The 24707-nt window shown below is 35.0% G+C and overlaps 2 protein-coding genes across 2 annotated transcripts; both read right to left on the reverse strand.

Annotated features, from left to right (window-relative positions):
* Positions 1 to 349: 349 nt before the first annotated feature.
* LOC107483649 (probable histone-arginine methyltransferase 1.4) lies at positions 350 to 7046 on the reverse strand. The gene is given in 15 exon segments (XM_016104257.3): positions 350 to 857; positions 1476 to 1627; positions 1718 to 1890; positions 2007 to 2133; positions 2395 to 2434; positions 2910 to 2993; positions 3271 to 3325; positions 4048 to 4144; positions 4348 to 4417; positions 4553 to 4651; positions 4799 to 4902; positions 5000 to 5146; positions 5630 to 5732; positions 6082 to 6144; positions 6394 to 7046. Coding segments are annotated over 15 exon segments (1638 nt in total). The 5' UTR covers positions 6616 to 7046; the 3' UTR covers positions 350 to 755.
* A 1268-nt stretch (positions 7047 to 8314) lies between these two features.
* On the reverse strand, positions 8315 to 10601 carry LOC107483619 (xyloglucan 6-xylosyltransferase 2). The gene is made up of 2 exons (XM_021140180.2): positions 9137 to 10601; positions 8315 to 8350 (listed from the first exon to the last, which is right to left on the reverse strand). Exons 1-2 carry the CDS (start codon positions 10418 to 10420, stop codon positions 8315 to 8317), a joined length of 1320 nt encoding a protein of 439 aa, XP_020995839.2. The 5' UTR covers positions 10421 to 10601.
* Positions 10602 to 24707: the final 14106 nt, after the last annotated feature.

Raw genomic sequence — 24707 nt, forward strand, 5'->3', positions numbered from 1 at the left:
ATACACAGTCAGACAAGTATCAATGAATGTCTTGTCCAAAATATGTCTAACAAACACGTCAACCTAGCAAATCCGTAATACAAGAGGCACACACAAAATGAAAGTATTCAGCTGCAACCCTAACCTCTTGCAATTTTGAACAATTCAGAAATCCTTTGACATATGTTGTAAAACAATGGTGTTGTCAATTTGACCAAGGATATTTTAGCTGTTTTTTTGGACCTTCATCAAGTTAATTGGACCAAGGTCCAAGAATATGAAACAACTTTTTTTGCAAACACTGACGTGTCAACATTTGAACTCTTGCTAATTGATACAAATGACAACATAGCTTTCAAGTTAAACAGAATTAGCAAACGTTAAACTGTCGATCAATTCACAAACAGGAATATGTATGCGTCTCTCCTTTATCGGTTTTTCCAAGTGGATGTGTGGATGACATGATATTCTCCGCAGAATTGATAATCTTACAATGAAAGCTGAAAAAAATCTAAACTAATAAAGTAATTGTACACAAGCTTCAAACTTTGTCAGGTATATAAGCATCAAATATATTGCTTGTTAAATTATGGTGCAACCAAATACAGGATCAGCTGCACAACCACTCAATTCACAGCCACTAGGCTAACGAAATGTCGATGAATTTTACAGGCCCGGGGTATGTCCAAATAAATACAGACATAGTTCCCCCCCAACTTGCTGCAGCATGGCTGATTCATGTTACAAACAGAAGCTGAGGTTAATATTTGATCAACCTAAGCATTCTGCATGAGGGAGTCAATCTGGGCACATGAATTTGGCGAAGGCTGTTGCATTAGCTCAGCTTCATCCAAATCCTGAGATTGGATATTTACATCCTGCCAAAGTAACTTGATGTCACTCAAAAATAATGTAATGAAATGGAAAAGAAATTCTATTGATTGCATAGCATTGCTCAGCATGCAATTTATGCAGCAGGCCTGCTCTGTTAGAAAGCCCACCTAGGAAGCAGCAAAGTTTTGCAGCTTTTTAATTTAATGGATAAATAATTCGAGCATGGGAAGTTCCTCCCAAACTTCCAATTAAGGATGAAAAGATCAAGGCCGTGATTTTATGATCACTACAATCGGTGGTTAACCCTTATGTCTTATTGAACATGGAATCGGTATTTTCAGTTTGACATGAATTGTGATCATTTATGTACTTCGTTAATTCTCCTAAAATGAATATATATTATCAGCATAGCATGAGTTGGAATATATTTCATCAATAGGATCCTGTAGATAACATAGACAACAATGATATCCATCATTTGTTAATTCTTCCTAAAAAAGCACATATTTACTAGGTCTCCTTAAAATCATCAGCCTTATTTTACCCTTCTAAATTCCATTGGACAAACTTTGACTGTATGAAAACCCACTTATACTCCAGATTCAAGTACCTATATAATTTAAAATCAAATTGAACATATAAGAAATAGATGGCACCTTTACCTGTGTCTGTATAAGTGATTGAGGTTGCTGATCTTGGGATACTGGATACACCTGAGGCTGAGACATTCTGTAGTAGGGTTCTTTCAGATCAAGTTTACAAGATGATGTTTGTAGAATCCCTCCTTGTTCAGCACCAGGCCCCCACATTTTAGCTAAATGCAAATCGAAATGTGTTCATCCACTATATGGAGCACAGATGTAGAGTATAGTAGTGAGAGGGAAAAAGAAAGACGACGACAAACCTGATAATGTCAAGTAAATTGTATAACTTTGTGCATTGTGGGCAATCAAGTGAAGCCTGCCCGTAATTTCTTGTCCTGCCATGACATAAATTGGCTGAGACAGAACACAGCGTAATTGATACCAATGAGTTGTTGGTGAACCTGGGGCAGTTGTAAGCCACCTCTGTACAGTACTGCAGATGTGGAATAATTATGTGACAAATAATTGATAAATCAAGTGTAAACAACTGCAAGACCTTGATGAAAACCAAAGCAGAGAATGCTGTACTAATGGAAGAAGAACGGTTACCTTCCATTGAACAATACATCAAACCAACATGCCAACCCATGTACTCTGGCACCCACAGTGGATATAAATCTAAGAGGAATGTCAATTTCATATAGTTCTTCTTCCTACAGAATGACAAGTCATATGACTATACATTGCTAGATAAATTCTTTTGAATCATTGAAAGACTATAACACCAAATGAAAACATTCTGTTCCTAAACAGCAGGATATAAGTTTCAAAAAATCCTGTAAGTGGTTTAAAAAAATAACGCTAATGAATTCAACACTTGATATTTGAAAAGACAACTCAAGAACTCAGGATGGAAATTTATTTCAAAACAGAAAAATCTGTCAGGTGGAATAATATGATGAAAATGATCCTATTTCATGAAAATTGTGGAATTTACCAAAATAAATGGGACTTCGATCAAAAGCATCCACCACAGGCTGTAGAGAAGATGAAACAAAGAACATATAATAAACACTAAGGTACACAGAAGTACAAGAGGCTTTGTGCATCAGGATGACAATCAACATAAGATGAGGCAAAAAAGTGGGGAAAAGCAAGAGAATACTATATCATAACTAGTAAACTAGAGGGGGCAATGACTTTGGAAAAGGAATATAATCCTCTTCAGCTTGCTATATGGATGCCAAATCCTGTGTTTTAATCTCTAATTTGACAGAGACTGATAATGGTGTCAAAAGCAGGTAAAGTTACCAATTTGAACATTAACAATGCATTCCTTTGTCTACATCACTATCAGTCTCGTAATGTGCAAATGATAATTACATGTAATCTCTGCTCTGAGGAAAGGGGATCCCTAACCAAAGGTTTTATACAGCAAAGACTAAATAGTGCCTACTTTCTTGCATTATCAATTAGTATCCTTTGTAATTTTCTGAGTACAAGCTAATGTACCTGAGAAAAATATCCTTGAAATGCAGTCCCATGTAAGGGTGTCAAATCAACGCCAAAATAGTTTTGTTGCTGCCAAAACAGGGCCTGAAAAGATATGACAAAATTAATCAGTAAAATTAAGGTGGAAAAACAAGTATATTAGCTACACAAAAAGAGCAGTTAGAAAATAGTGGTGAATTGTCTTATCAGTTATCACTAGAAGAATGATATATCATGATCTGATTCTCTCTCCATCTCTGCCACGTGTGTGTGTGAGAGCGGAGAAGCGATAACTCATATGTATGAATTGAAATATGTCAAATAAGTACAACTATAGTGAAAAAGGTGTGTATGAGAAAATGTATAGAAAAACAATACTCACCTTATTAGCAATTTCAACAAACAAATATTCATCACTGAAAGGTGCCATGTGAATCCTACATAGTGAAATGAATTTAAGGTGAAGTTAAGACAAACAGTTCTTTGATAACACCACAAAGTTAGAATGTAAAGTGCATACTTATATAATTATAAACACCGACTCAGATACTAAGTTGCATTTTTTTAAAAACAAAACAAGCTTGAAAATATACACATAAATGAGATTTTACAAAAGCATTTTGCGTATGTATTATTGTGAACTTCCACTGAAACAGTGATAGCTGTTATTTTCAGAGTAGTTGCTAAATTGACATGGAAAAATTATATTCGGGAAGGGGGAGGAGGGTTTCAATTTTAAAAGATGGATGCCATTTTCAAAGCGGAGATGTTTATCCTCCTTATCCCTGCAGAAACATATCACCACCAGACTAAGGGCCTGTTTGGATAGATGCATAAGTAACTTTTAACTTGTGAAAAGTTAAGCATTAATGTTTGGTACAATTTTTAAAATTAATTCGTAACTTACTAAAGTTATTTAAAGTGCTTATGAAGAAGTTAAATGACTTCTCCTATAGTAAAAAGCTTTTTATCACTCTCCTTTTAAAATAAGCACTTTTGTGACTAAAAAACCTAACACAAAATAACTTATTTATAAGCTACCCCTTATGTTTCAAGCTTCTTTTCCAAAAGAGCTAAATTAAGTTATTTATCCAAACTGGCCCTAACTAGACCCACAATTAACTACAGCAAAAACGAGTGCTTCAAAGTTTATGTATACCTCCCCACTGAAGGAAACATTTTCCCATGAGGTGTGAGAAACCTGTCTCTGGCAATGACATATGACTCCAGCATTCTTTCATTAACTAACAAAGTGCCTGCGGAACAAGAGAACTTCATAATTATGAATAACCAACAATGTGGTTTACAAAACATTAACTATGTCGATCCCCATTTTCAAATTTGCATGTCAAAACTTAACTCTACATCATGACACAAATAGGAGTAAAATGTAACACAACCCATGCATGAAATATCAGCATCACTCCAGATTGTAAAAGCTAGTAGAATATCAGCTTACCCATGGGCTCAGAGATCAGAATATCAGCTTTCTCTGGCAACTCAACATCCTCCACTTTGCCTTTGATAACCTGCAGATTATAAAATGAATATGATCTACGTGACATACACATACTAACCTTGATCATCCAATAATTAATGAGTGATGATTAATGAAGATGACTTTAGCAGAAAACCAGTAAAAATTTATAAATTAAAAATCTCACTGTAATTCGTTGACCGAGTATTGGGTTTCCAGCTATAAGTTTTCGTGCATATTCTGCCATTTCAGATGCTTCCACAGCATAAACATGTTTTGCACCAGCCTGCAAAGGAATGACAGCATGACAGGAACTCAATTCAAACTCTTGAAAGGGAAGGCATGGAAGACAGCTGGAGTTTTCAGTAAATTAGAAGCAATGATATTTAGCACATCCTACAGGTATATTTAGCAAACTAAGATTTTGGTTTACCTGAGCAGCAAATAACGACAAAATACCACTGCCAGCACCAACATCAACTACTACACGACCCATGAAATCAGCACGGTTCTCAATAACTGCAGCATAATATGTTCCTAAAAAAAAGATGAACAATGAATTCATCAGGTAAATACATATGCCTAAAAAAGGAGCAGACAAAAAAGAAATCACTGGAGTACAATTTGATATAACCTGTCCTCACATAGTCCTGCAACATATTTTGCTGATGCAGAAGTTGTCCATAATAATGGAAATACATTTTTGCAGAAGAAGACTCTATCTTTTCATCGAATTTGCTTTTGGAAGTTATCGCATTTGTTCCATTTGGTAGGTTACTCCCTGGTTGAAAATAATCAAATAAACAATTTACATATGTTCGAATTATCAATGGGTTACAAAATGTAATCAAGAAGTTAACAAGAAATGACGAATTTTAATCAATCGATTAACCAGGACAGTCTGACTTCAAACACCATTGTGTTTGCTAGACAAAGAAAAACAGCAGAAGCAGTTAACAAGACATTAAACCAATTCTACCAACAGCATAATAATCAGTTAATTACTTACTCTGCCAACCAAGTTTCACTAATATCAACTAGCACAACAAAGTTTTGCGGGACATCCGATTTTTAATCTAATAAATCAGAGAATAATAATCCACGTGATATGCTGAAGAGTGAAGACTAACATTTTTTCAAAATAAAAATGGTAACCTAATGAAGAATTGCTGCACCCCTTCATCTATGTTTTAAGATCAAACCAAAATCAACACAGCTTGCCAAAAGCCATTCTAAAACACCATAAACAAATCCAAAGAAGCACCTTGAACATTGAATTCCTTCTTCCATTGTTGGTATACACAATGGAAGGCCTCACTATCTTCCTCATTTCTAAACTGAATAGCGACTCCCCTTGAATATGATGTCTGGTTCAAAAATAGCACAGTTAAAAGGCATAACTATTTTGCAGTACATCAATGAAATAGGCAAGGAAACAATGCAGCAAACAAACCTCTCAATAACAGAAAGAGCAGTAAATTAAACAAATAATCAAAAGACGGGTTACAAAAATGAAAAGGATGCTTCATAACCACAAAATAAAACTCTTTATAAGCTATAAAGCTAAAATCTTCAAAACAAGTAAGATAACAAAAAAAAGTGAGAAAAAATAAATCAGCTTGTTCTAGAATTTGCCAACCAACCAACCCAAGAAAAAACAATCTCAGCTGAGATTCTGAGATAGACAGATAGTACTACAAAATGATGCATTTGTACCTGTTTGCCCGCATCGGATCCTTCCACCATGCAAACCGATTGAACAGGACCTAATCTAAATATCTGCAACGCCAGATAAACCCACATTTAACACCTCACAAAAATATATATATATATATATCAACACAACATTTGCTGCATTGGAAAAAGTCCAAATCTGGGACTTCAATATGTCCATTAAACACATTATTCCAGCTCAAAAATCAATCTCTATTATTGTTATTATAACCATCATCATTAGTTAAGTTTTCTTTCACTTACTAGTAACTAAATAAACAGAAACCAAATCAAAAGAATGGAAAATAATCAAACCTGAGCAGCTCGGAGATCTACATTGAGAGCAACCTGATTGGACTCACGGAGGATTTGGAGTTCTGGCAAGGAGCCATCGCCGGAGGCGAAGCGAGCAATCCCCGGCGAAGAAGAACCAGCTTCAGAAGGAGGAGGAGGAATCAAAGAAGAACAGAGCTCAGAGACTGATGCCAAAGCAAACTCTCGTTGCTTCCGCTTCTGCATCGCTACTGAATCCTCCATTGTTAAAACCCTATCCGGCTTTCCCTCCCTCAAAAACCCAAACCCACACACAACAAAGATAGTTGTTCTTCTTTCTTCTTTCCTGTATTTATTTAATTTTCCTCCGAATTTTTTCTTCTTCTGTTAAAAAGGAAGAATAAGCGGGCACATGAATCTATTCTATTTATATAGCCATTAGGCTCAAGACTTTGCGTGTGTATGCACCATGATTAATTAAATAAAATAAAATAAAATAATAATTTGGGGATAAGGAGAACAAAAGCGGAACTAGGGTTTTGGGTTCGGGGAAGTTGAGAGCCGCCAAAGATAGAATAGAGAGAGAGAGTTAATAAGTGTTAAGGGTGGGATTGTGGGAACAGTTTTGTTTTGGGTTTGGAGGGTTTTATAGTGTGTGTGGCGCTTTCATAAATTTGTTTTCATTTGTGTTGTGTTGTGTTGTGTGGGAGAGGGTAACTAAGTGGTGTTTGTGTGTTGTGTGTTGTGTGGACTTGTGGTGGTGGTGTTGTGTCATTCTCAATAGTCATAGGGAAAACGAAATTAGGGATCACATTTTCGTCGTTTTATGGATGACGTGGATGTTCCTTTTGGATTCTTTTGGGGTCCACGTTATGGAGCTGACTGAGCTGTGTTTGGAGAATAATCATGGCAAATGAAAATAAATAAATAATTTACTTACCTCTATATTTAGTGATAATTGATAAAATATATACTAATTTAGACTAAATGTCAATTTTATCATCTATATTATAAGTTTATAACCACTATTTAACTACTACCATCACCTCCATTGTCATGGTTTTCCGTCATCATCATGAGTGAGTTTTCAACCACAACCCAAATTATTAGTTTGTTATCATCAACCACTCTAATTCAATAATCAACTCAACAATTAATTTAAAAAAAAAAAACTAAAACGGAGATTGAAAAAGAAACGAAGTTGAGAATAATCAGAAAAGATTGAGTCAATGGAAGTGGATGCAGGATGTGGAGGCCACCGAGATAAAATGTGATAGCAAACGAGTAAGACAGTGCAGACTAGATGTGGCAAACACCATTGAGTTGCTGCATGCATAAGGCAGGATTTAAACCCCGACACTTGCTTAAGCGGACGAGTAAGCTGACCACTCGACCAACCCAAATTGGTTAGAATTGGACTGTTTAACTCACCACAAAAGGTCGTCAAACTCGCAATACTTGGCCCGCGGGCATTGGCGGAGCGGGCCGGCGGGTGCCTGCCCTTTATCCTCTTTCTTTCTTTGAAAATCGTAAACTAGCTAATCCTATAAGCCTTAATACCAGACAATGCCACAAATCCAAACCCCAAAGTAAAATATCAAATGTAATCGATTTATAGTTCCCACTTAAACTCTCTTCAAAAATAAAATCTGAAATCTCTTTATCATAGTGTGTAGCTACCATTCCTGAAGTATGCTTAAAGTACACATCATCTTTCCTTAAAGTAGTTGAACATCTTTGAAGCCTTAATTGACTAGTTATGTTGCACTATAATTACCATTACGTTACAAATGAAAACAGCAGAGCGATGAACTTAATAATATTATGAAAAAGTGCGTCACCTTTCTCTACTTAATATTCGGATTCAATGCCTCCTTAAGATTTTTCTTCACAGCCAAACCTATTCAAGTATTCATAAGATAGTTCTTCAGTTCAATGCCAAATTGTCAATATCATTCCATTACTAGATTGGATTCACTGGATTAACATTCCTGATAGCCTGTTACCATATTGCCACATCAATTAGAATCATCAACTGTAATATTTTTAGAACCAAAATAATACAACTACAAAAACTGCAAATGCAATTTAAGGAATCTATAAAAATTGAGTGAGGATATAGCCACCTAATTAAGTCCTAATGATGTATGTCTAAAGATACTCTTAATTCTTCTAATTCACACACTGACATGAGTTGTAATTTGCACATATGCGAGTTAAAATTTGAATTAAGAGGAAGAATTTATCATTTCCTGCAATGAAATTATAAAAGCTATATCCAAGTTGCCAGTCTAACAAACCGATTGTACTTTGTAAGAAAGAGACTATTCACAAGATGGTTCAAAATGGGCAAATGGCTTACACATTCCAAGAAAAACTTGGGTATATAGTTAAATAAGTGTTGTCATCAATTTATCCACAAACAAAGAATCTACAATGTCCAATATAAGAAACATAAAGCCACAGAGCAGAAGAGGGGATCTCATTTGCTCTTTCAAAAAATCAAAGTAACTTTATACTAAAAGAATGATCAGCAAAATAAAAAGAAAATAAATAAAAAATATTACAATATTTTCAGCTCTACCATAACAGACTATGAACCTCAGCAATTGCATGTTTGACATCCACTACAAGCAACTGCAATCTAATCAAAATCATGACTATACTGGCAGCACATAAAAGAATATTGAATAGTATACTATATGGTAATAATAAGATTAACAAAACCGATATGAACCTTGAACATAATCACAACCTCCAAGGGGAAAAAAAAAAAAAAGGGCACCATTTTCAGATTACTACTCTCATTCCTCACTCTCTTCACCCTCTTACTTGCAAGAGACTTATGAGTGAAACCATACATCTGCAGAATCTGATTATCACCAAAATTGTATGCACGGTCCATCTGCCTCAAACACCTCTCAACAGGGTAATCTCCAAACTTACCACAAGGCTTGCACCCAACAAAATGTGTCACAAGTGGCCACCTATGATCACCAAGACCAGGGTGATAATTCTCAATCATCTCTTCATAACGATCCACAAGAATTCCCCAATAGCCATGCAAGTAGTAACCATTCTCAAGGTACACTTTGTCACCCCATTTATCCCTCTCAGTTGCAAGTAGATACACCATTGCGGATTGATCGTCTGCTTCGAAAACCGGCCTGTTCTTGAGCTCCCTAGTTAGCAATTTCCCAGCTTCATCCCTAACTTTCCCCTTTGGTCCCATTGGAGCCCAAGAATCAAGAATATCCAATGACCATTGACAATTCCTTAGAAGGAAACTACCAGTGTTCAACCCAATCCAATTTTTCTCATCATACACCATCTCATTCCAACCATGCATCACAAAGTTGTGATCTTTGTACCTCTCCCACGGAACCTCGAACGCCATATCCGTGAACATGGCGTCACTATCCATCCACCATAGAAACTCGACCTCAGGGTGCGACAAGAGCAGCTTCCGAATCAACGGAAGCTTGGCCCAAAACCCTGCCATTTCTGCATCAAATAGCGCCATGTTGTAGAAGATTTCGATCCCGTGGAGCCTGCAATAATCGATTTTGTTCTTAATGGATTTCAGAAGGTAGTGGTCACCGACGGGATTCTCGCACGGTTTTGGAGACGAACCTGTTACGAGAAGGACGCGAGGTTTGTTCGGAGCGATAAAATTTGGGAAATTAGGGTTCTGTTGGAGCCACCTTTTGCGCTGTTGGTCCCAATTGGTGATTCTGGGACCTAATGTGTATGGCGCCTTTGGATCGCGGGTTATTTCGTCCTTGCTGGGTGGCTCGTCGACGAGGATCGTGGAGATATCGAAGGTGGCGTAGTTGTTGCTGGTGGTGGTGGTTTTTTCTGAGTGTTGTTCTTCGAGGACGCGGCGGTGAGAGTTGAGGTGGTGACGGAGATTGTCGAAGTCTTGTTGAGGGGTTCCAAACTTGCCGGCGCCAATGGTGCCGCGGAGGACGATGACGGTGAGGAATAAGCAGAGGAACGTGACGGCGCCGTGGCGGAAGGCGCGGCGGATCTGACGGAGCCGCCGGGCGCCGAGGCAGCGAGTTAGCATAACGAATTGGGGGAGGAGCGAGTTGACTCAGGCGAGTTAGTGGGACAACGGAACTTGTCTGAATTAGTGTTACTAAATGTGTTTTGTTTTTGACGGTTACGAGGTGATGTATACGATGATGTTTTATGGTTTATTTTTGTGATGAAGATTTTAAGAGAGGGATCAAATTCGAACAAGGAGAAATGAGTAATGTCATGTAATAAGTTGAACGCGATTACGCGTTCTGTAATTATATCGGAGACTCTGGGCTGTTTTCTTACATTGGACGGCCTGTCGCCTGTCGGTGAATTGTTGCTTTTTTTTTAGTTAATAATTAAATTAAATAATGTTATTTATCTAAATTTTTTTATAAATTAAATCTAATTAAATTAAATAATATAAATTAAAATAATATTAATTATAATTAATTTTTATTATATTAGATTAATTTAATTTAATTTAATTTAAAAAATTAAATATAACATTATTCCATTAAATTGACCTCAATTAATAATAACAATCAAATTATTCTTTGGATTTTTGTATTATGATAAAATTGATTCTTTAAAAAATTAATCAAAATTGATAAAAATACATTTTTATTAGGTTAATTTGCCTAATGACATATTACGTGACAGTTATTGCCATAGTTATCAGACCCGGCTCGACCCGGCCGGTTCGACCAAAAACCCGGTCACCCGGTCACTTAGTCGGACCAAGTCATACGTTGAACCGGAAATGCAATTGACTCGGAGGAATCCGGTTCATCCGGTCGGATCTTGATAAAAATCGGTGATCCGGACAGGTTATTTGACCCGGTCTGGGTTGTGCAAATTTTTTTTTTATGCTAAAACGGCGTCGTTCTAATACCCCTCCCCCCTTTTCGTTGAAATGAGAAACCTAACCCTAGGGTATCCTCCCTTCCCCCATTGCCTCACTAGCTCACTGTCACTGCCCTCACCTCACATCTCTGATCTCCCTAATGGCAGTAATGCAATATCTCTGAAGTCACCACTCACTAGTCACCACCGATACCCCCCTCAGCCAACCTCGTCTCTCCGTCACCCCTCGTCGTCACTCTCCGCGGCGTCGTTCCTTCTCCCGGCCGTCACTGCTTCTACCCTCACCTCGTCGTGCTCTGAGTTCATCAATTGGCCTCATCAGTCAACGCCGAAGTCACCAGTCACCGCCGAATCGCTGATACCCCCCCAGCCAACCTCGTCTCTCCGTCACCCTCGTCGTCACTCTCCGTGGCGTCATTCCTTCTCCCGGCCGTCACTGCTTTTTCCCTCACCTCGCCATGTTCGTTGCTATATTGGTCGTTTGTGGGTTGTGCTTCTTGTGCTTCTACTTCACTGCTTTTGCTTCTGTTCTTTCTCGGTGCCTCACCTGGTCCTCAGAAAGCTCAGAGCCTGTGCTCACTCAGGTCAGTGCCTCTGCTATTGACCTATTGACTATTGTTATGGAATCTGTTGATATTGGTTAAAATCTGTTCTTGAATTGTATTGTTCTTGAATTGTATTGTTGCGGGTTGTTGGTTGCTGGTTAGTATTAGTTAAAATCTGTTCTTGAATTGGTATATTAGTAAAAGTCTGGTTGATATATTAGTTTAATTTGTTCTTGAATTTTAGTTAAAATTGTTCTTGAATTGTATTGTTGCTGGTTGCTGGTTGGTATATTAGTTAAAATCTCTTGTAATGTTGCTAGTTAAAATCTGTTGAATTGTTGCTGGTTGCTGTATTTTCCCTGATGCTGTTGTTGGTTGCTGTGTTGGTAATTTGATATATAGTTTTTTTATATGGATACAAATCAAAATGAGAGAAATGTTGATCAAGCTCCTAATTTGCCCTATGAAGATGTTGATGCCAACTTTGAGCTCACCCCTTGGACTTGATTTAATGATTGTGTTATCTTTAACTTGCTCTTATTGATTTAAATTGAGAACATATTTTATACTAGAAACAAGTTTATTAACTCTTCTTTTAGATTATTAATTATGTTTAAGACTTGATATTTGATTATTAATGTTTGTAAGACTCGCATTTTAAGTTTTAAGACATTATTTCAAATTTATTAATGTAATTTTATATTTTTTAGTTATGACCGGGTTAACCGGGTGAATTAGTGACCAACCGGTTGAATCAGTAACTCGGTAACCCGGTCATATGATCAGGTTGATTACCTTCGATTTTGATAACTATGGTTAATGCTTCACATTCATCTTTTAAGCATTGTTAATAGAAAAAATGAGTAAATTACAATTTTGTGTCTAATATTTGAGATAAATATTAAAATTATTCTTAATATTTAAATTATCTTATTTAAATTTTTAATATTTAAAATTATTTTAATATTATTTTGCCGTTAATAATTTATAAACAAAATTGATGATGGAATAAAATTAAAACGATTTTAAAATATTAAGAATATAAATAGAACAAAAATATTGGAAACAAAAATAATATATTACTCTTATAAAAATTACCAAATCAAGTAAAATGATAATGAATTTTAATAAAATAAATTGTTCAAAATTTTTACTCATACTTGTAGAATGGCGAGTAAATTTAATTTGTTCTTCTATAATTCCATTTTTATGACAGATAATTATTTAATTTATTATTTATTTTGCTTTTAATAAAAATAAATTTACTTAAAATAAAAGTACTATAACTAAAAATAAAATTAAAAAAATAAATTTATTTAGAATGAAAATAATGTCATTAAGAATAATTTATTTAGATATAATTAAAAAATAATTGGATAATTATTTACCATAAAAGATTGATATTATTAAAGGATAAAATTAAAATTTATTTTCAAATTGTCGCTTAGATGCATATGATGAATGTTTGTCCTAATTGACTGTCATATCACATTGTTAGTTCAACTGCTAACCTGACACATTCCCATGAGAATGTCGCATTTCGGTCATGAATAAAAATGGGAACCCTCAGGAACATCGTGTCCGGCACACTATCCAAAGGATATAGTGACTGACACACTCTTGTGACTCAAAAAGATGTGAGTGGGATACTCAGCTTCAGTCCTTACATTACCCAAGGATATAGTGCCCGACACACTACCCAGGAATATAGTGCCAGACACACTCTTGCAACTTACAGATCGCGTCTCAATCAAAACCAAACTCATCTCTATCTCAATTTCAAAATCATTCTTGGCTCATTTTCTTTCAAAAACAAAACATATTCAGTTTACATCTCACCAAGAATCACTTTTTCCTTAAATCAATCCCTTTTAAAACCAAAACCGCCAAACAACTTCAAAATCACATCAATTATAAATCTCTTTGAAAAACTCAAAAATCATTCATTCTTAAACCATTCACTTAACTACTTTAAAATCTAAGAGTTGTTAATTAAAATCCACGGCAATGTCTCAAGCTTCTAAATTTGAATCAATTAAAGTAAAACTTAAACCAAAACCAAATCATTTAAAACAAAACTAATTTCAATTTCATTCTTAAATTTGAAACATTCCCAAAGGCTTGAAAATTGTTATGTGTTACTAAATCAGAATTTAAAGAATACTTTAGCTCTTTTCAAGACGTCACAAAAACGAAATTAATCAATCAAAATTCAATTACTTTTAAGTTTACTAAAAACTCCTCCGAATGTAGTTCTTTAATCAAATTTAAAACATAAGTCTCCTCATATTTAAATCGACTTCAAAACAAAATACTTTTCTTAAATACATTAAAATCGAAAGGTAATTCTCTTCTAAATAAATCAAATTCAAAATATATTATTTTCTTAATAAATAAAACTCAACAAAAATGCTTTTCTCCATGACTTAAAATCATAGCATAATTCATTTTTTTCTTAGTAAATCCAAAATCAGATAATACAATTTCTCAAAATTCCAAATTTTCTCTAAATAACATTTTAAACAAAGTTTTAAATTTTATAACGAAATTTTGACATCTCTCCTAAAATTTGGACTTTGCTACCATTCTCGGGTCCCATCTAAACCTTTTCCAAATCAAACCAATTCCAAAATCAAATCAATTCCAATATACCAAACCCATTTTCAAAACTCCAGAAGACCAATCCAACAATCACCAGTTTAACAAAATCAATCAGTAATTCAATCTAATAAACCGTCATATTCATCCAAGATAAACCAAACAATACATAAGACTTACATCATCACCAAAATATATTTCTAAATCAATATCCATTTATAACAATGCCGAAATATAAAATAAGTCTTTAGAAAAATCCTACCTCGAAAAGTTGAAACTATAAACCAAATGCGTCAAGAAACCTTTTTCCTCTTGGCCCGCAATCAGCGGCGGCTGCATCCACAGCTCCGCTTACTTTTGCAACAACAGAAATAGCTTTAATTGTAACATGCAACCTCAAAACTCAATCCTAAAACATTAATATTGCGAAAACCTTAATAACATATAACCAGAGGACTTCCTCTATGAACGGGGTTTCTCTCATTACCTCGACTCTCATCGGTGTCATTTGAAATCCCTTTGATATCTTTTGTCATTTTTGCAGTCATAGGAGTTCTCACACCTTCTATGATTGTTAGATTAATAATCGTTTTCAAGCTTAATTCTCGTGTGCAAAAAAGACTACTCTCTAGTACCTATCTTACATGGGGATGGACATTTCACTACAATAGTTTCTTCTTGAGTTAGCACAGGAGATCACTTCTCGAATTTGTTTGAGCAACTATCTTTGACTCATTTCCACCTCTTATTTCAAAGCTTGCAACTTGTGGCGCCATATTAGCAACTAAGTTGTGTGTGTGTCCATTGATGATATGCACTCTCACGCCATTACTGGCGGTAGAATAGTTTTTTATGCCTTCATTTATGGCTTCGCTGATGATTTTCTAATGATCCCCACAAATGGTACTAATGTTCAAACGACGTTACCAAAACATAATATTTTTTTGGGTACCCAACAAAATTTCCAACATATGTGTGTAAGGCGATGAGAATAGTTGTAAAGACACTTCAATTCAAGACAGTAATAAGTGAAAGCTTTTTGGAAGTTGTAACCTACCAGGGAAAACTCAAGGTCCCCTTTATGTAGACTTGATGTCTAGAGTTTGATAATTGATTCGTGTGAATTTGAAAGAACAAATGAAATTTTATCATACTTAACGTAGAAGATACATTCCTCTTTTGAAGATTTGATCCACTTTAATTAAATAGGAGAAAATACATTATCTTATTTTGCCTAGGTGAGGGTCTTAACCTGTATCTAAGCCTTTAAGAAACTTTTTTGACAGTGAGGTGAAGAAAGAAGAGAGGGAGAATAATCTGTATATTCCTCTACTAATAGTGGATACAATTTTAGTATATATACAAGATGGAAAAAATACACAATTCAACAAATCTGTTCAAAATTGTAAAATCTTTAAAGAACCCTATCATAACAGAATTATATTCTTGGGTGATGACTCATAGCTTCTAGAACAAAAGGAAAAGAGCAATAGTATAAAATAATAGAAAAAATTAGAAGGAAAAAATAATAGAGTAAGGGTACGATCATTTATTTTGAGCCTGTGCATCTTTAGAAGAGCTGGTAGCTTCGGCCAAAGGTTTGTTCAATATGCCCCCGCAAGTTGGAGGATGGAAGAGATCGAGAATACCCAGCTTGGATAAGTTAATGTGAAATGGCTGAGACGAAAGGGTTCGGTAAATTGTTAGCCAATTGTTTGGAAGAAGGAACATGAAGTAATTTCAATACCCCTACTTGTGTTTTTTGCCGAACAAGATAACAATCAACCTCCAAATATTTAGTACGCTCATAAAAAATAGGGTTGGCAGCAATATACAAGGCGCTTTGATTATCACAAAATAAATCAGAGTGTGTTCACAAGAGACATGCAAACATTTCAGCAAGTTCAAAATCCACAAGAGCTCACAAGTAGAACTAGCAAGAGCACGATATTCAGTTCCAGTAGATGATTGTGCAACAGTAGTTTTCTTCTTAGTTTTACAAGAAACCAACGAATCCCCTAAGAAGAAATAGTATCCAGTTAAGGAACGTCATATATTCGGACAACTCACCTAATTAGAATCACTAAAACCGGATATGTGTAGATTAGAAGATCTGGGAAAGAACAGATTGCGATCGGGGTTATTTTTCCAAATATCAAAGAACCTAAATATCAACTTTGTAATGCATCTCAGTTGGTGTAGCCATAAATTGGCTCAATTATTGAGCCGTATAAGTATATCGAGTCAAGTTGTGGTAAGATAAATTAACCGACTAACAAGATATCTATAAATGAATGGATCGGATAGGAGAGGTCGATCATCTTGATAAAGATGCAGAGTGTTGTCCATAGGAACGGTAACCGGCTTACAACCCAAAAGACCAGCATCATCCAAAAGATTCAGGGAATACTTATGCTGTGAGAGAGACATACCTTTAGCCAAATGAGCTAGCTCAATACCTAAAAAATATTTCAAGGTACTAAGGTCTTTGATTTTAAAATTAGCATCCATAATTCTTTTTAATGGAAGCCAACTCAGACAGACAATTCCCAGTAAGAACAATATCATCCACATAAACCAGTAATATAGAGACTTCACTGCCAATAACCTTAATAAATAAACTATAATCGAAAACAATTTGCTGATACCCATAAGATAGAAGAAGAACAGAGAGTTTCTCATTCCACATTCTGCTAGATTGGCACAAGCCATAAAGAGATTTTAATAAGCGACAACCAGTTTGCTTGAAGCAAGGCTAGGGGGAAGAGCCATATACACATTTTTTTTGAGATCATAACGAAGGAAGGTGTTATTGACATCAAGCTACTGAATGGGCCAGTTTTTACATGAAGCTAGGACCAAGACAATATGAATTGTTCCTGGTTTAACCACTAGAGAAAAAGTCTCCAAGAAATTGACTCCTTCAGTCTGAGTAAAATCTTTCGCAACTAAATGGTGTAAACTTAATTTAGCGGAAGCATTAATTAGGATCTTAAAAGTTGTGATTTTCATACTTGGATTGGTTGCCATAACAAGTCCTAATTACGATAGAATTGAACTTTAAAACTGATTTTGCAGAGTTTTGGTTACTATAGAGTTGAACTTTAACACTGGTTTCTCTCTCTTTCCTTTTTTCCAGACGTTCATCAAGATGGCAGTTTCTCAATATTTTTCAATGAGTGGAAACTGTAAAACGTCGTGTGTGTAGAGGCAGAGAGAGTACCACCTTTTTAATGTGTTATTATCTTTAAATCTAATGCGTCCATCAAACATTAGAATTAACGGATGAGATTAAATCATTAATAGTTTATAGATAATTACAATTAGGCCACAACAGAAGTTTAAATTACAATAAACTTCCAACATTCTCCTACTTGGCCTAAGTGTAATCATATTTTCACACGTTACATAATTGCTTTAATATGGTAAAATACTTTATGTGAGTTATGGCGGTCATGCATTTAATATAAGACACATTTCCTTCCATATACTACAACCACTAGCATCTTACTACACAAGCTACACAAATAACACAATTTATATCGGTCCCATAAAGTTTCTAGATCATTATGTTATAACCCATAAAATAATATTACTTTAACTAGAAACAACAAACTATCAATGTTCAGAAAACACATAAATAAACATAGTGAGCTCAGAGTGTTAGCATCATTCAGAAGAACCAAGACCCATTCTATGTACATGTTCCTTAAATGTCTTTGGTTGCAATCCTTTAGTCAATGGATCAGTAATCATAAGTTCTGTTCTAACATGTTCTATGGACACTCTTTGTTTTCGAACTTCCTCCTTAACGCCAAAATACTTTATTTCCATATGCTTGGCACATTTAGAGTATCTTCATTCTTGGAGAAAAATACTGTTGCAGAATTATCACAATAAATTTTCAATGGCCTAGCAATTGAGTCAACAATGCCGAGTCTTGAAATAAAATTTCGCAGCCATAAAGCTTGATTTGTAGCCTCAAAACATGCTACAAATTCTGCCTCCATAGTAGATGTTGCCACAACACCTTGCTTGGAACTTTTCTATGATATGGCAGCTTCTCCAAATAAGAATAAGTAGCCAAATGTAGACTTTCTTGTATCAGCAAATCCACCAAAATCTAAATCTGAATAACCAATTACTTCTAATTGGCTAGATCTTTTGTACATGAGCATATAATTCTTTGTACCTTGAAGATATCTTAAAACCTTCTTTGCAGCTTTCCAATGATCCATTTCAGGATTACTTTGATACCTTCTAAGCATTCCTACTGCAAAGCTAATGTTTGATCTTGTGCAAGTTTGCACATACATAAGACTTCCTACTACAGAACTATATGGAATTCCTTCCATTCGCTTCCGTTCTATGTCATTTTTTGGGCATTGCATAAGACTAAATTTGTCCCCTTTTTGAATTGGTGCAATTCCTGCAGAACACTTTTCCATGTTGAACCTCTCTAAAACTTTATTTATATAGGCCTTCTGAGACAATCCTAACAATCCTTGTGATTTATCACAAAAAAATTCAATTCCTATTAAATAGGATGTCTCTCCCATATCTTTCATTTCAAAGTTTCTAGAAAGATATTCTTTAGTCTCACGCAATATTCCCAAATTATTTGTTGCAAGCAAAATATCATCAACATATAAGACTAGAAAGATAAACTTACTCCCACTAACCTTTCGGTATATACATACATCAACAACATTTTCTTCAAAACCGAAAGAAAAAATGGCATTATTAAACTTAATATACCATTGTCGTGAGGCTTGTTTTAGTCCATATATTGATTTCTTAAGTTTACACACCATACGACCTTTTCCTTCGGTTGGAAAACCTTCAGGTTGATCCATATAAACTTCTTCATCAAGATTACCATTCAGAAAGGCAGTTTTTACATCTATTTGATGTAACTCTAAGCCATAATGAGTCACAAGTGCCATAATGAGTCACAAGTGCCATAATGATACGCAATGAATCTTTCTTAGAAACAGGTGAAAATGTTTCTTTATAATAAACACCATTCTTTTGAGTAAATCCCTTAGCAACAAGTCTAGCTTTATATCGTTCAACATTGTCTTTTGAGTCTCGCTTAACTTTAAAGACCCATTTACAACCAATACATTTAGCACATTTTGGCAATGCAACAATATCCCAAACTTTGTTATCTTCCATGGATTTTAACTCTTCTTTCATGGCATCAATCCATTTTTCTGAATCATCACTATTTATGGCTTGAGTACATGAAACTAGATCTTTAGATATTCCAATATCTTCTTCTTATAAATAAGTCTCATAATAGTTTGGAATAGCTGACTTTCTTTTCCTTTGAGATCTCCTCAATGGTATTTCTTGAGACTCATTTCTTTCTGATATTTGTGAGTTAGTTTCTTCATTTGGAGCATTATCATTCAAATCTTGTTCATCACTATTAATGTGTTCAATAATAGTTGGAACAACTCTTTGAGTAAGTGTGGATAAAGGAACACTAACATGTATAGAAACATTAACTTTAATTTCCTTTATTTCTACATTTTGATGATTTTCACTCCCACTAACTTCATCATTTTCAAAGAATTTTGCATTACCAGTTTCTACAATTCTTGAACTATGGTTTGAACAATAAAAAATATACCCTTTAGACTTCTCTGGATAGCCAATAAAATAGCCGCTCACTGTTCAAGAATCTAATTTCTTTTCTTGAGGATTAAATATTCTTGCTTCTACTGGGCAACCCCAAACATGTAATTATCGTAAACAAGATTTCCTATTAGTCCATAATTCAAACAAAGTCTTTGGAATAGCTTTACTAGAAATTCTCTTTAGCAAATACATGGCAGTCATTAATGCATACATCCACAAGAATTTGGGTAAAGAAGAATTGCTCATCATACTTCTAACCATATCTATTAATGTTCGATTACATCTTTCTGCCATACCATTTTATTGCTGTGTGTATGGCATTGTGCATTGTGCACATATGTCATGTCTTTCTAGAAGTTTTGCAAATGGACCAGGACATTATCCTGTTTCATTATGTTTTTCATAATATTCACCACCTCTATCTGACCTAACAACTTTTACCTTTTTGTCTAATTGCCTTTCAACTTCTTTAATATAAATCTCAATAGCATCAACAGCTTGAGATTTTTCTTTAAGCAAATAGACATATCCATAGCATGAAAAGTCATCAATAAAAGTGATGAAATATTTTTCTCCACCAATGAATGGAGCATCAAAAGGTCCGCATACATCAGTGTGTATAATTTCAAGAAGCTGACTACTTCTTGTGGCACCTTTCTTGTTTTGTTTGGTTTGTTTTTTCTTAATACAATCCACACATAAACCAAGATCAGTAAAATTTAGATTTTGTAAAATCTCATTCTTTACTAATCTTTCCATTCTTTTCTTGGATATGTGACCCAAGCGTTTATACCACAAGAATGCAGAACTTTCTTTAGGTGTATTTGGCCTAACTATATTATTCTGGTATTCAATAAGCAAGGATTCAGAAAATTGATCAAAAAGTTTTAATCTATATAAGCCATCAATTAAAACACCATAACCAACAATATTAGAATTTTTAAATAAATTAAAACAACCATGTCCACCATTAAAAGAAAAACCACAATTGTCCAACTTTGAAACAGAAATTAAATTCCTAGACATTGAAGATACATAAAGAGTCTTAGGTAAATCTAAATGAAAGTTTGTATCCAACACCAAACGATAAGTTTCTATTCCTTCAATTGGTGCTTTCACACGGTTTCCCATGTAGAGAAACATCTTACTTTGGCTTGTGGTGTGGATTGTAAGGAATTCCTGCATTACATTAAATATATGAGTTGTAGCACCAGAATCAAGCCACCAAGAATTATGAGGAATATCAATTAAATTTGATTCATAAGTACATACATATGTTTCAAATATACCTTTCTTTTCAAACCATTCCTTACGTTTAGGACAATCCTTTTGGAAATGTCCTTCCTTCTTACAGAAATGACACTGTTTTGTATTGGCATGTCCTTTCTTCTTAAAATTCTTGGGCTTTGTCTTTAATTTCTTTTCTGATTTGCTAGCTCCTTGAACTAAGTTGACAGAATGACCACCACAATTCTTAAGTCTATTTTCTTCCTGTATGAGCTTTCCAATCAATTCATTAACGTTCCATTTTTCTTTCATGACATTATAATTAATTTGAAAAGCTCCATACTCAAAAGGCAATGAGTTCAGAATGATTTGCATCATAAAGGAGTCATCAACTGTCATACCCAGTGACTTTAATTTTGCAGCAATATTAGTCATCTCAATAGTATACTCTTGCATGCTCTTAGACCCATCAAACTTCATGGCCGTGAGCTGTGATATTAATGTACTATCAAGTGACTTATCAGTAGAATGGAAGCGGTTTTCCACAAACGCAAGATATTCTTTAACATTTTCTATTTGTGGAAGGGTAGTCTTAATATTGCTTGTAGTAGTCATTTGCATAAACATAAGGCTTAATTTGTTAGAACGTTCCCATGTCTTAAGTGCATACTTTTCATCCTCATCATTGTCATCAGTGACAATGGGTTTCTCTTCCAAAAGTGACCAGTAAAGATCCAAAAGACCTAAATGGAACTTCACTTGTTCACTCCATTCAGAGAAGTTTAAGCCATTGAACATGGTAACAAATGAAGCTTGCGAATGAATTGAAATACCTATCATTTAATCATACAATGCTCATATTAAGTTTAATTTTATCATGCTCAGATTACAGAACATAACAAAGCATAGTTCACCTTTGGGTAAAATTCTATAATATACTAACATATTAACATACAAATAAATGCCATATTTATCATATTTAAAGATTAAAATTCTCTGCCAAATCCATATACCATCTTTGGACAATACATATATCTGACCAAAGAATAATAAATTTTCTCGTTCAAGTCTATTAATAATAGAAGAGATTTCCTTTGGGTAAATCTAATTCTAAAATTAATTAACACATTATTAACTATACTGGCATTTTACGTTATAACTTGGTCACTTTGGTGTACACAAGTAGTAAATAATCGAAATACATTTAATACTATAAATTAAAATCTAGTTATAAATAATTAATCAGAAACATCGTGGACATCATAATTAGATAAGAGAAAATCACATACTTTCAAAACAAATGCTCTGATACCACATGTAAACATAATTTAGCGGAAACATTAATTAGAATCTTAAAAGTTGTGATTTTCATACTTGGATTGGTTGCCATAACAAGTTCTGATTACGGTAGAGTTGAACTTTAAGACTGATTTACAGAGTTTTGGTTACAGTAGAGTTGAACTTCAACATTGGTTTCTCTCTCTTTCCTTTCTTCCAAACGTTCATCAAGATGGCAGTTTCTCAATATTTTTCAGTGAGTGAAAACTGTAAAACGTCGTGTATGTAGAGGCAGAGAGAGGACCACCTTTTTAATGTGTTATTATCTTTAAATCTAATGCGTCCATCAAATATTAGAATTAACGGATGAGATTAAATCATTAATATTTTATAGATAATTATAATTAGGCCACAACAGAAGTTTAAATTACAATAAACTTCCAACAAACGGGCCTTATACTGCTCAATTGATCCATCGAGCCAACATTTAATTTTATAAACTCAGCAGCAACCAATCGGTTTCATAGTGACAGGGCACTCAACCAAGGACCAAGTCTTGTTCTACTCTAAGGAAGCAAGTTTAGCACTCATGGCATCACGCCAATGCGAATGTTTATTGGCTTCCTGATATGAATAAGGCTCAAGTTCAACATGTAGAGACGATATGTAGGTACAATGAGAAAAAGAAAGAGAAGAAAGCGAAAGCACAAAGGATAGGGGATACCGACAGATTGTGGTGGCCAGGGTAGTAGGCGTGAGAGAAGAGTTGCATAACTAGTCCCAAAGATTGTTGGGGAGATGAGTGGGGCGACTGCTTCGTCACAGAGGTTGTGCGGCCGTGTGTAAAAGGGGAGGGGAGGATGGGGTGATGTGATGTTACGGTTTGGTGAAGGGGACGAAGAAGGGGGTGTTGGTGGCGGGAAAAGGTTGTGATCAAGGTGAAGAAAGTGGAGGGGATGATGTAGGTGACGAGAAAGATGAGAATGTGATAGGGAGCGTGGATTTTGCTAGAGAAAAAAGTGATGGAAGTAGTAAGGAGGAATGGGCTTTAGTATGTGTGGTTGAAGGTATAATAATGTATGGGTCTTTGGGTAAGAAAATGTTAAAGAGTGGGTTAGAGGCTGGGTCATTTGAAGAAGTTGAAGGCCCAATAAGAAGAGATGGCTGAAATTAAACTTGTGTTGATGGATTATTAATTTGTGGACAAAAAAATTTTGAGTGTGTATAGAGGATGGAATGGGCTGTTGATGTTTGGCCAATAAGAAGAATAATTCACGGAAGATGACATTTTTGGACCCAATAAATTTTTTTGTCATGTAAAGTGTAAACAATGTACCTGATGAGCGGATAATTTATACGCTTTTTGGCATTGTTTTTAGTATGTTTTTAGTATGTTTTAGTTAGTTTTTATTATATTTTTATTAGTTTTTATTTAAAATTCACTTTTCTGGGCTTTACTATGAGTTTGTGTGTTTTTTTGTGATTTCAGGTATTTTCTGGCTGAAATTGAGGGACCTGAGCAAAAATCTGATTCAGAGGCTGAAAAGGACTGCAGATGCTGTTGGATTCTGACCTCCCTGCACTCGAAGTGGATTTTCTAGAGCTACAGAAGCCCAATTGGCGCGTTCTCAATTACTTTGGAAAGTAGACATCCTGGGCTTTTCAGCAATATATAATAGTCTACACTTTTCCCGAGATTTGATGGCCCAAACTGGCGTTCCAAATCAGCTCAAGACTGCCCGGCGTTAAACGCCGGAACTGGCACAAAAGTGGGAGTTAAACGCCCAAACTGGCACAAAAGCTGGCGTTTAACTCCAAGAAAAGTCTCTACATATAGAAGCTTCAATGCTTAGCCCAAGCACACACCAAGTGGGCCCGAAAGTGGATTTTTATGTCATTTACTCATTTTTGTAAACCCTAAGCTACTAGTTCTCTATAAATAGGACCTTTTGCTATTATATTTTCATCTTTGGATATTTAGGTCACTTTAGATCTTCAGATCATCTTTGGACGTCTAGTTCTTAGATCATGGAGGCTGGCCTCTCGGCCATGCCTAGACCTTGTTCTTATGTATTTTCAACGGTGGAGTTTCTACACACCATAGATTAAGGTGTGGAGCTCTGCTGTACCTCGAGTATTAATGCAATTACTATTGTTCTTCTATTCAATTCA

This window comes from Arachis duranensis, chromosome 4, assembly GCF_000817695.3.
Source record: "Arachis duranensis cultivar V14167 chromosome 4, aradu.V14167.gnm2.J7QH, whole genome shotgun sequence".
Taxonomy (NCBI): Eukaryota; Viridiplantae; Streptophyta; class Magnoliopsida; order Fabales; family Fabaceae; genus Arachis; species Arachis duranensis.